The sequence below is a fragment of the Felis catus genome, chromosome C2 (genome assembly GCF_018350175.1).
Source record: "Felis catus isolate Fca126 chromosome C2, F.catus_Fca126_mat1.0, whole genome shotgun sequence".
Lineage (NCBI taxonomy): Eukaryota > Metazoa > Chordata > Mammalia > Carnivora > Felidae > Felis > Felis catus.
The window spans coordinates 122,662,886-122,676,274 of record NC_058376.1 but is presented as its reverse complement, the minus strand read 5'-3'; the positions used below and the strand labels follow the sequence as shown (position 1 = coordinate 122,676,274).

The following is a 13,389-nucleotide window of genomic DNA, read 5'->3' as shown; positions in this document are numbered from 1 at the left end:
CCTGACAGAAGCCCTGGGGCCGGGAGAATGGCCTGCGTTGCCTGACTTGAGCCTGGGTCCCGAACCAATGACTGTGGCAAGGGGACCACCCAGAGCCCATATCTAGAGGTGGAATTGATGTTGAGGTTTGTAGAGGAGGTACAGGAATCAATCTCACTATCCTATTCTCCTGATGCATTAGGATAATCCAGCATCCCTGTCATGACACAGGTAAGGAAACTGAGGCTCTGAGAAGCTAAAAAGTTCTCCCAGAACCATCTGGAGGATACAAGTCCACCCAAAGTCTATCTGACTCTGGGGCCCGTGTTCTTCCTATGACACCTGGTCACCTGCTCATCCATGCGTCATTTATGGATCATGTGCCTCATAGTAGATTTCTGTGTATGCTAACATGTATCTCATGTGAGCTCTTTGAGTATTGGTCAAAGAACAGCTCCTCTCCTCCCAATGGCTGTCATCTTGTGGCTGCAGGACATCATGGCTGGGACCCACGATGTGAGCTTTCCTAAGCAGAAAAGGAAGTCTTTTATATCAGTGGAGGAAAATATCCCATGCACTGTGCATGGGGAGAGAGGTATTTATTCATAGCTTTGGAAAGACATGGAACTATGACTAACGCTGAAAAATCAATCTGCCCCCTCCTCCTAGCAACCAGAAATGAAGCCGCTCCCCCTAACTGCACACCATAAGGTAGAGAAGGAGACATGATCTGTGGTCGCCATTGTCAAGCCTGATGAAATGAAATAAAAGTCTAGCACTCTAGGAGACACCAGCTGTGCTAAAGGAGCCCAGGGTAGCTGACGTGACTGTCAGAGAGCCCCCTTAGCCCTCCCAGAAGTACTTGTATAAAAAATAAACGAAACTTGTTAGCCTATATAATTTTTATCCTGTGTCTGATGCAGTATCTCAGTATAAGTCAGGTTGCTAAGGCCAGATGGCTTCTCTGCCTAAGTTTTGCTGTGGACTTTCTTGCACCTTCCTTTTCCATTTCAGTGAGCTCCACTATGTGTGTTCTAGAACATTCATGAGATCTGATTGTGTAAGGGGAAACCGAAACACCCACCCCTTTCCCCTTTGAGGCGCTCTAAGCGATGTAGCGGGAAGACCCCTCTGGCAGAGACTGATGCAGCGATTCTGCAACCACTCCGATCGCTTTCTGCTTTTCAGAAATGAACCGGCATCACTATGCCCTGTATGTGCACAACTGCCGCCTGGTCTTCCTCTTGCGCAAGGACTTCGACCAGGCCGACACCTTCCGCCCCGCAGAGTTCCACTGGAAGCTGGACCAGGTAGGGCGCTCCCCTCACCCCTCACCCCAGCTCACCCATTGGGAGGGGCGGTAGGTGTGCTCCAGTGACGAGAGCAGCCACGACGCCCCTCAAAGTTCTGCTCACTTGCTGAGTTTGGGAAAAATCAGCTCAGGGAGACACACAGCATCTTAAAGTCACAATAGAAACTGCTGCCTTCAAGACCACCTGGGGGTGGGAGGGCCACACTTCCCAGGCAGGACGGTGCACCTGTCAGTGGACCCGTCGACGTGTATCTTGTCCATTTGCTCCACGTTGAGCTCCTGGGAAGCTGGTTCTCTTGATCTCCAAGCTCAGTTTGTGATCTCTGCTAACACAACTTTTTATCACAAGTGCCCATGTCTCCTCTCTGATGCTCTGTTATCTCCCTTGGGTGACAGTGCAGCCTTGCTTTTTGGTGACACAGGTTGAGAACAAGGGACCCGAGGACCTTGAAGTAAACAGTGACACAGAACACTGAGCAGTGCACGTCCCTTTCTGAAGTGCAAAACCCTATGACCCACTCCAGAGCTTCCTGACTTGTGATCACAAGGGCTACTGTGTCATACTTGTCAATGACAAATCAAGTGTCTCGTTTGAGTGAAAAGCTTTGAAGTGTCTGTTTCCGAGGACTGTGCAGGGCTGAGATTGCAGAAAGGGCGGTCACTTCTCTGGGTGGCTGTGTCCCTGAGGAAGAGTCTGGTAGAAGGCCTGGAGCCAGCCTTCACTTAGACTTGAACTGGGTTAGGAGGTTGGGGGGAAGGCACGTGCAGATTTTTACAAATGGTTTTAGCAGCGTCTGGGTGGCTCAGTTGGTTAAGCATCCGACTTCAGCTCAGGTTGTGATCTCGTGGTTCGTGGGTTTGAGCCCTGCATCAGGCTCTGTGCTGACACCTCAGAGCCGGGAGTCTGCTTTGGATTCTGTGTCCCCCTCTCTTTCTGCCCCTTCCCCACTCGTGCTCTCTCTCTCTCTCTCTCTCTCTCTCTCTCTCTCAAAAATAAACATAAAATAATTTTTTTAATAATAACAAAAATGGTTTTAAACTATCAAGATGGAGAATGCCAGCAGAGCAGGAAGGGGATTGTAGAATGGGTCCTGCTAAAGGAAGCAGATGATATGATGCCCATTCCGCGGTCGTACTGTCTGGAACCCCACCCATATCCTGAGTGCTTCTGGGAACTTCATTCTTCTGCCTTCCCCTAAAACCCACAGTGTGTGCTACCTGCCTCACCTTGTCTAGGGATGAGCGTTCTAGAATCCTTTCCCTACTCACGGGCATCTACCAGACACTCTCCCTGTACTACGTAAGCCCCCAGGCCCAGGTAGGTAGGGCTGGTTTCAGAGAGTGCTACTGGGAAGCAGTCCAGAAGGAAGTCATTTATATTGAGAGGAGAATGGTGGCTGCCCCCTTTCATCCACACAGAAGCAGAGACATATGCTCTTTAAAAGATAGATTCATTAACCTCAGGGAATCCTTCAGTGCTGGAACTCCAGGCAACGGGACAAGGTCAAGGCCGCCAAGCTGATGGAAAGATGTTTTAGGAAGCCCAGTGGCAACTGCCTAATCTATTCCCAGTAAATCTCATCCTGCTGGATCCCAGGGTTTTGCAAATATGGCATCTGGATTCGTATATGTTCCTCTGAAGTAGGAATTCTGGGTATTGCAGAAATTGTGAAATCCTGACGTTGCTTATTTGATTTCCCGGCAACCTCTCAGCTGCCTTCTAAAGTGCCATATGGCTTATATGGGATATATTTAAATACCTAATACAAATTGAGATGAATTAAAATAAATTCCGTATTGTTAGGGGTTTTAATAAGAACAATGCTGTATTGGCCAGGATAATTACAGGTGCCCTGCAGCATTTTCTCAGATGGGTTTGAGAAGTACTGATACAGGCAAACGAAGTCACAGGGTTTGGAATTAAAAATAGGTGAGGAAGGAATTCTGGTTCTACAGAATAATGACTCCAGGAATTCTGAAATCTGCTCTCAAAGGGCTGAATTTAAGGAGGGACTGGGGTTCATGGAAAACCTTCCAGATTCCTCTGATCCCATTTACTACCATTCATTCGCCAGCATCCGCTCTGCACCAGGCACGCTGCCTCTGAGTTCAGTCTCGCCTGCCTGGTAGATGAGATGAGGCAGGGGACCATGGTCTCGTGACCTGCCCAGGGTCATACAGCAAACCACGGCCTGGACCTGCCCTTTGCATTACACTATGCTGTTTCCTTGATGAGCTTGCTAATTTTAAAATGCTCTCATTTTCAAATTTTAAATATTTTTGATTTAGAGATCAGAATTATCCCTGAGATGCAAAATATTTAGAGTCTTGATGAAACTCTTGAAACCGTCAAACCTTCCCTTTGATTAAGCCTTGTCTTCTCCCTTGTCTTAGTCAAGGCAGTCAAGGGGCTGCCATCGCAAAGTATCACAGACCAGGGCCTTGAACAACAGATAATTATTTCTCACAGTTCTGGAGACTGGGAAGTACAAGACCAAGGTGCCAGCTGATTCAGCTCCCTAGTGATGGCCCTCTTCCCGGCCTGTAGACCGCCACCTTCTCACTTTGTCCTCACATGGCAGACAGAGAGAGAGAATGCGAGAGAGCTCGCACGCTGGGATACCTTTTCCTCTTCTTATGAGGCCCTGTGAGATTAAGGCCCCGCCCTTATGAACTCCTTTAACCTTGACCACCTGCTAAAGGCCCTGTCTCTAAATATAGTCACACTAGGGGGCAGTGCTTCAGTCTATGAGTTTTGGGGGGACACAATTCAGTCCATAGCATTCTTATTTTTTATGGCATTCTTTACTAAAGAAATTAACATTGGGGCGCCTGGGTGGCTCAGTCGGTTAAGCGTCCGACTTCGGCTGGGGTCATGATCTCGCGGTCCGTGAGTTCGAGCCCCGCATCGGGCTCTGTGCTGACCGCTCAGAGCCTGGAGCCTGTTTCGGATTCTGTGTCTCCCTCTCTCTCTGCCCCTCCCCCGCTCGTGCTCTCTCTCCCTCTGTCTCAAAAATAAACATTAAAAAAAAAAAGAAATTAACATTAAAAATATTTATCACAAACCCCAGCCCATCGGAACTGTTGCCCTCCCTTTGAAGGGAGCCACAGTGGGTAGGATATAGGAAACCTCAACCACACTCATAGTAGCAATCCAGTGGTACACACAGATGAAGCCCCAGACCCCTCTCTCCCTTATTCAGCTCTCTGTGTAGACAGAACCTTACCAGAAGTTTCTTGGATGTAAATCACTTGGTGTTCAGAATGTACATACTTGATTACGTCTCCTGCCCCAGGAAGCCACCCTGGGTCCCCCTCCACCCCGAGGGGTTTCCCTCTCCCCAGTGCTCCCCAGATTCCATGCAGCATGCAATCTCAGTGCTTACTGTACCCTGGTAACCCATTTATCCTGCTTTCTGCTCCCTTTGCCCTGAGCTCCTCAAGGGCAGTCCTGTGTGGTACTCTCTCCAGCTCCTCAGTGCTTAAGATAGCCCTGAGCACACCATTGGTGCCCAGTAAATGTTTGCTTAACAACGAAGGGATGTCAAGATCAAAAGAAGGGAGAGATGACACGAGGGAGGGAGAGAGGGAAAGAGAGAAGACAAATCCAGGGATTTTTTTTTTTTAAATCTCCTGATGATTAACTGATCTTTTTATTCACTTTATGGAGCATTTTAAATTCTAAAATTTTGCCATTTTTTACTCTGTGGATTTCAGTGTTGTTCCACTTTTATGTTGATATCTAATTTCAAAGGTTTAACTGGATTTGCCACCAATGGCTCTGTAATTATTGTAGAACTTTCTGGTTTGGGCCAGAAAGGGCTCAAGCCAGTCTACCATATTATGTGTATTCAGATTCCTGGCCCACCTTGGGGATCCCAGAAGCATAATAAATGTTCTCATGGCTAATGGGGCTTCATTTCTTTCTTTCTTCAACAGTTTATTCTGAACACAAACTATGTGCCAGGCTCTGTGCTGGGTACCAGGGATCAGCTGCTAGAACAAAAGACCCTGCTCTCTAGAAGGGTCCACTGTCATGAGCAAACTAGCACAGAAACGTTTTACAATCCTATGCAATACATGCTGGGGCAGAGGGCAGGGGCTAGGTCGGGGGAGTCTGCGGGAAACCGTTCTGGAGACACCTGACGTAGACCTGGGAATAGGGGCCTGGAAGAGCCCCTGAGAGGGGACGTTATCTGAATGGAGTGCGGAGGGCTTGGAGGTGTAGAGCCAGGCAGCCAAGATGGCAGGGAGATGAGCAGCACGTCCATCTTCAGGAGACTGTAGGCTTCCGGAGTGGCAGGCCATAGGGATGGGGGGGAGGGGAATAGTTTGGCAGATATTAGGACCCATGTTTAGAGGAGCGGGTGTCAATCAAATCCCAAGAGGCTTTTTATATCCTGTTACTGAGTTGGTACTTTATTCCCCAAAGAATAGGCTACAAGAATTTTATTATTCAAGTAGAATTTAGGGATGGGTAAATGTGAACAATGCTAGTATGACATTCATAAAATGTATCAAATTTAAGTCGATATAGCTCAGGCCAGGTCGTTCAATAGGGCCAGCGACGGGGGCTGCATTAGAACCAGGGTCTCCCCCCTCCCGCCTCCATAGCCAGGCCAGGAGGTTAAGCACTTGACCGATGTTGCTCATGGGCATTGAAACCGGGGCCTGGTACGCACATAGCGTTTCAGGAGTGTGCCCAGGGAGGGAGGCAGTTACCACAGGGGAGCTGTGTGTTTCCAGAAGCCCAGCCCCTTTGCCCCACACCTCAGAAAGCCTTCGCCAGGGTGGACAGACTGCCAGGTAAGTCCATTATCAGGTAGCTCCAGGAAATGTCCCTGACAATCCAGTGTGCCTCACTAAAGGGATCCTAACGATGAGGAGAATGTCATTTTAATGGGATTTTTACTTACGAGCTGCTAATGCAAATCCCTCAAGCCTGCAGCTAGTCATGTGCAAACCCAGACAAGAGCAGAGAACGCCCAGCTGCCAGCTCACACAGGAAAGGTTTATTCATTTGCAGCCCCTCCCGGCCCTAATATTATTTGGATGTGGTTGACTCATTGTCACAAATTCTAATGATCTTCCCCTTGGACTTCTTGGTGCTTGGAGGGAAACCTGCTGATGTTTTACAGCGTGTTCCATTTATTGGAAGACACAGCTTGAGTGACAGCCTCAATCGACCAGCAAGAGGCCAGGTGCCCCCAGCTCATACAAGGGAAAAAAAAAAAAAATGCGTCTCTGAAAAATCACCCTGAACACAAAACGCAGAAGTGAGATTCATCCCATTGGCCATTGCTGTCCCTGTGCCAGAACTTGTAACAGGCACCAGAGAGAGAGAGAGAGGAGGACACAGCCCTGACCTCAGGGAGCTCACGGCCCTGCCCAGTGTACAGGCCCTAGAGAGCATTCTCCTGCAGAGGTCCTGAACTCTCGTGATTGGGGGCGAGGAGAATGACTGAAAATGCTTGGCTGGGTGGAGGTGGGGCCTCATTGAAGATTCAGCCATCACACACACAGCTCCCGGCCATGTAAGAATCTAGCCCTGGTGCCGCCTTTCCGACTGTTCAGAAGTTAGAATCCGATTTTTATGTAAAATCTCCCAATTTTTAGTATTTTCTCACTTAAAACCATTCATCATCAGACCCCACAAATGTTCTGCAGTGTACCTTTTATACCCCGGTCACGGGTTTGAGACCAACAAAAGAATATTCTCATGCAGGGAAACCACACCATAGCACATCTATTTGAGACGTTTGGGTCTTCCTAAGTGAGGCCCACCTGTTCTTTGTAAGCCCCTCCTGCTCTCCTAGCACCGGCCCCTCCCTCCAAGAAGAGCGCGGGGCTTCCAGTGGTGAGGGCGGGAGAGCCTCCCCTCCGACACCTAGGGGAAAGGGCAGGGGTGAGTGGGGCAGGTGCCCTAGACCCAGGCCCCTGGTGGTGGCGGTGGTGGTGGTCTCGCTTCCACCTACACAAAGGAGACAGCAAGGCACAGGCCCAGGTCTTTCCAGAAACAGATGCCAGGGCCAGTATTGGAGCCAAATGCTCTCAAATGTCTTGGGCTGAAGCTTCTGCTGGTCAGATCCTTTCTACTCGCATGGAATTCTGAAGCTCCAGCAGGAAGCTACAAGTGAATAAATCCTTCATTCCTACTGAGGATGAATGTCAGAACGAGGCAGTCAGGCTGCCCGCATCGGCTCCTCCAGCCACACCGGGAGTCAAATGGCTTAGTTCGATCATTATTACAGCCAAGTGCCAAGGAGTTAATTGGAGAATGGTTCGTCCAGGCCAGACCAGTCCTCTTAAAGAGCAGAATAATGGGGCTTTGTCAGCACTCTGTTTCCTCCACCTAAGACAGATTCTCGGCTGCATCAGCCATGTTCTCTCTAATGCAGCGCCCACCCCCAAACTGGCCTCCAGTGATACCTACATTCCTTTAGGAACATGTGTCCTAAACAGAGTGGGAAGAAGGTCCAGAACCTCTTTTTTTTCTCTCTTGTAGGCAGAATCCCAAATGACTTTTTCTAAGATGCCAACTTTGCAGGGTTGTTCTGAATGAAATAGGATGTGGGGAGGGTCACCACTACTCTCCCTTCTCTTTCTCTCTCTAATACCTAAGGGCCCAGGCAAAGCCCTTCTCTCAGAGGCCCTCTCCCTGCCTCTTCCCATCTAATAGATCTCTGGGGAGAACTGACTTCCATGGCTTCGTGGTCATGGCAGAACAGGGTCCTCAGACCCACGTCGGACACTCAGACCTCTCGGTTCAGGACTGTGCAGAGACTGGCTTGTCTGCTCTCTGGAAAGGTGACTTCTGACAGTTAGTGCATGTGTTCAGTTTTCTTTACAGAGGGTGCGACATGCGGGCAGCCGCCATTCTAGCCCATCGCCTGAGCCTTGTTCCCTCCACCAGAACTCCCTTTCTTGGCAGCCCTTCAGGCTGACCCGGGTCCCTGCTGCACTGCTGGCCCTGACCACCCCGTGCCACTACACCTCAGCTGGGCTCCTCGGCTCCCCTGTTGACCACTTGTGATAGACAGAATAATGGCTTCCCAAGATATGCACCCCTAATCCCTCAAACCTGTGAGTATGTTAACTCCCATGACAAGAGTCTCTACAAATGTGATTAAAGATCCTAAACTAGAAGGATTGTCCAGGTGCATCTAATGCAATCACACGGGGAGGCAGGAAGGTTAGAGTCAAAGAAGTGACAAAGGAAACACAGATCAGAGTGATGCGAGGCCTTGAGCCAAGGAATATGGCAGCCTCTCTGAGCTCAAAAAAAAAAAAAAAAAAAAGAGGGAGAAAGAAACATTCGCACTAAGGTCTCCAGAAGAAATATATGCAGCCTGGCCAGTACCTTGATTTTAGCCCACTGAAACTCCTTTCAGACCTCTGACCTCCAAAACTGTAAGATAATAAGTTTATGTTGTTTTAAGTTACCAGGTTGCTGGTAATTTGTTCTAGCAGCAATGGGAAACTGATACATCTCTCGTGAGCCTTGGGGAGGCCCAGAGCTGCCCAGGCTCATAGGTGCAGCAGCCCTCCGCACAGCTTATTGAGGTGACCCTGGGCCAAGCTCTCCAGGCAGACCCAGAGAGCACCCCCTGAGTGTGGCGCCTCTATCCTCTCGGAAAGTGTGGCCCTGAGAGGTAGCGAGGAAGAGGTCCTGTCCTGATGCCCCTCATTGACCACCTGCCCCTCACTCCCCACCGGCCCGCTTCCTGCCAGCCTCCTGTGAAAGATCCCCAGGGAGCAGATTTAGCCTTTCCTCCTGCTCTAGACCATATTCTCCCTCTAGCTTAAGGTGGCAGCTGCCTACCCAGCCATTATACGTGGAAACTACCTTTCTCTGCCTTCAGGGAAGAAACACTGAGTTCTCCAAGCTTTGTTCTGGAAATGCTAAAGCAAACCTGGAAAATCCTCCCTCTCTTGACAGAGGCTCACCCGGAAGGTGAAAGTTGACAAAGCTGATACACAAATGAGATTCTCTAGAAAATACCTGTCCCGCCCCTGAGGCACAGTCACTTGCTTCACTGGAAGGTCCCCCTCAAGCTCACACTGCCCCCACCGTGCCTTTCAGTTTTCTGCCTGAGGGCTTGCTCTAAGGCAAGAGGAACCTCTTGGCTCCCTGGAGCACAGTCCACAAGCAGCCCCGGGAGCACCCCTGGCCCCAGGGCACAGGCGCAGCCAGGCCTGAAGGTAGGGAGTGCCGGTGGGCAGCCACCTGCACTCTCATCAGAAGTCCCAGGGGAAGCAGGCCCCCCACAGCCACAGCACCCACCTTGACTTTGCCCCATTGTTCTGGCGTTCCCCCTTCCCTGACTCACTCTCCACGCGTCTTCTTTCTTCCTCCCTGGAGTCACCCCCTAAATGAACTCTCTGCTCTCCACACCCATGCAGCACAGGTAAAGTGTGTGATCTATAGAGGGAAGTGAGCAAACAGCGCCTGCTATTATCTCTGGGAAGAAAGGCCTGTCTGCAGAGTTTCGGAGGCAGAACTGGGACCAAACAGAGGAAGTTACCAAGAGACCAGAATGAAGTGAACAAAAGGGAGGAAGAGAGGTTAGTGAAGTGCAGATTAGCGTTGTCAAATGTTAGTGAGCGGATTGTATCCATAATCAACAGTGAGATCTGATGACAAGCAGATCATTCCATTTGTGTCTTACTATAGACGTGGTGTCCACAAAATCGCTGAGGGTGTTCAGAGGCTTATTGATCAATATGTTCTGAGCCATTTGCTGGAAGGGCTGACTTCTCAGGGCTCTCTTGGATTCCCATTATTACCCAAAGGGTTTTCTTTACTTTTCCTTCTGAACATCCTGTGCAAAGGGAGAACCCCAACTCTTGCTGAATCCAGAGCTGCAGGAATGTCATTCTCTCCTCTGCCACAATCTCACTGGCTTCCCCCACTTTCTCACCCGGGCTGGAGGCGGAAGGCTATACAACTGTTAAATTTAAACAAGTCAGAGATGCTAACTATTCTATACATTCCTCCCTTAGCTGCCAGACCTGGCTCCTCTCTGATCTCTGTTCCCCCATGAGCACCTGCTCATCAATTCCTTTCATTCCCATGCAATGATTATTTGTGTTCTAGCCTGTACATCTGCCCAGAGGCAATGGATGCATGTTTTTCAGTAGACATCCCATAATACATATTTAAAGTCAGTGTCTCTCATTTTGTTGCTAAAAAAGAAAGAAATTAATGTCAACACAATTGAAAATGCCTAGTAAATCAAATCACCTTTTCAATAATAAATTAAGATGCTTGGGCCTCGGGGTGGTCCCACCGGAAAGCGGTATGAACTCGGTCACTACCCTGGCTGTGCTTTGCTCCTGTCTTTCCAGGCTGCTTCAGGTATTGGTGTCAGTGGGAGGGGAGGGAGACTCCTCCTTGGCATCAAACGCAAATGTCTACATTCATTAAAGGAAAGATATTTTTCTCTGTCACTCCCACACTGTGGAAAGATAAGAAATTGACAAAGCTGAATGCTAATATAAAATGGCAAATTCTTTTTTTTTTCAACGTTTATTTATTTTTGGGACAGAGAGAGACAGAGCATGAACGGGGGCGGGGCAGAGAGAGAGGGAGACACAGAATCGGAAACAGGCTCCAGGCTCTGAGCCATCAGCCCAGAGCCTGACACGGGGCTCGAACTCACGGACGGCGAGATCGTGACCTGGCTGAAGTCAGACGCTTAACCGACTGCTCCACCCAGGCGCCCCTGAAATGGCAAATTCTAATGCTAAGCCCTCCTTTAAGAGAAGTGAAGTTAATTCTAACAAAAATCTTGCAGCTTAGGCATAACACCCAGGTTAAGGATGAAGAATGGGAGACATAGCATCTTATCTAATCTCTTAGATAATAAATCTCTTACCTAATAAATGGAAGAACCTTAAGTATGACCTTAAAACACACATACTTCAAGAGAGCAAAAAAACACCATTGTTGACTTGGAAGGGTTTACAACTTTAGTGGCGACACAAGAAGACAAGAATGAACCGATATCCATGCTAAGACTGAAGTGTTCAGAACAGGGTGTGGGTGTCCATCTAGGAGCACATTCCAAGCTCGGCTTAGGAAGAATCATGATTTAGCATCTTTTAAAGTAAAATAAAGATCAGCTTGCTCCTGAGGCCCAGTGGTGAGTGTGGCTCATCCCATAAAGCAAGAGTAGCCAATGGAGCTGACTTCTCATGGGGAGCCCTCTTCCAAGGAAGTCTTGCACAGCAATAACCCTGGAGGCCCAGCAGTGAGATGAATCAGCTCTACCTTCCCTGCTTTCTCCCAATCCCGAGAGTCATCTGTTTCCATCTTTAATGTCTAAACATGCAAATATTGCTACACTTACTGCTCATTAGTTAGCTAAAGGAAGGGCCCTTTAATTATGCCTTTAAATAATGAACCTCCTCCATCACCTTGACAATCAGTGCCTATTTAGAAGGAAGCAAGGCCTCATTATGAAACAGCTACTGTATCCCTTGGTTACTCAGAAGATGGTAGCTTTCTTGAGGCAATGAAATGGATGTCTAAAGACAAATAAGCCTTGCAATTGCATTAACTCATTCTGGCTTTAGGTTCAACTGTTAGCCAGTGACATATTACATGTGAGGGAAAGAGAGGAAACTAGCGTTTTTTTAAGAGGCCAGTATCTGAGCTCATTGATGTTCACACATGAAGTCTAAACTGCATAGTCACTTTTGAAGTGATTTCTTGTCTCAATTTTATAGATACTGAAATGAGGCTATGAAAGATGAAATAATTTGCTTAAGGTGTTGGACCAAGTCTACCATTCTCCAAAACTCCATGTTCTTTTCCATTATATGTTGATCTAGGTGAGAAGTATTTACATAGCTTGGCAGAACTGGGTTTCCTCTGAGTCTCCACTGGATTTATCCATCTTTCTGCCTCAGCAGAAACTCACAGGAATAGTTTCCTTCAGACAACCCCCAGGCACAGTCAGACTGAACCACACTATGCATGCACCTGTCGGCATGGCTCTGAAAAATAAAACAGAGTATGTCATAGACAAGCAAGTCATTTCCACTATGGACAATTACCTATTTATCTCTCCATACTGGACTCAGGGCTCACATCTTTGATAAAGACTTTCCTGTAACTCCCTCCCCCATAGACAATTGACCTTACTTCCATGGGGGCCCCAGAATTTTGTCACTGCATTTTTCATACCGTATTACACTTATTTGTTTGTTAATTCATTTCCTCCACTACACTGGGATACCATTCTTACTTACACCTTTAATCTTTAACACAGTGTCTCCTACAAATATGTGTTCAACACATGCTTATTAAATTTAAAAAAATGAGTCCTTATCTGTGGTTCCCAAACACTAGTCCATGGACCTATAAGCATCAGTTTGGCTATATATCACCTGAGTGACATTGAAAAAAAGCTGCCAGAAAAAAAAAACCCAGTATGTCCTTTAAAAGGTGAATGAATAAATAACCTATTGTATATCTGTACATGGAATTGTATTCAACAATAAAAAGGGACAAACTATTGGTTCATACAATGTGGATGAATTTCAAAAATATTGTGCTGTGTCAAAAACTAGACAACAAGGACTATATATTGCATGACCTCATTTACATGAAATATCAATAAAAGGCAATTCTGTAGATAGACTGTCAGTGGTTTTCTAGGGCTTGGGTGAGAGCAGGAATCAACTGCAAATGGGCACAGATATCTTTGAATTATGGAAATGTTCTAAAACCAGATTTTTATGATCATTGCCCAAATCTATAAATTTATTAAAATCATTGAATTATACACTTAAATGAATTAATTTTGTGATATGTAAATCATATCTCAATAAAAATATTAAAAATAGGAATTGAAAAATGGCCCATTCTGAGATAGCAGGGTGATATTGACACTGTCTTGTCTCTAAAGAGTTCTAATACAGGCTTAATACCAGAAAGGAGGGACATGTAGGAAGAAATCCCAAAATCAGAATAGAATCTTCCTTCAAGCCCCTTAAATCTTTGGATGACCCCTGAACTGTGTACACACAGGGGAGCCTTCAAGAAACCAGTGAAAAGTAACAGCAAGAAAGACCAAAAAATTGAATAGAGA

At 47.4% G+C, this 13,389-nt stretch overlaps 1 protein-coding gene across 3 annotated transcripts in view; it reads left to right on the top strand.

Annotated features, from left to right (window-relative positions):
* The window catches only part of CLSTN2 (calsyntenin 2), a 616,602-nt gene that overhangs the window by 513,214 nt on the left and 89,999 nt on the right, over positions 1–13,389 (top strand). For all 3 annotated transcript variants that reach the window (XM_003992052.6, XM_019810639.3, XM_019810642.3), the window contains one exon: positions 1,168–1,289. In XM_003992052.6, the coding sequence (XP_003992101.1) occupies positions 1,168–1,289 (122 nt within the window). The remainder of the gene's footprint in view (positions 1–1,167; positions 1,290–13,389) is intronic.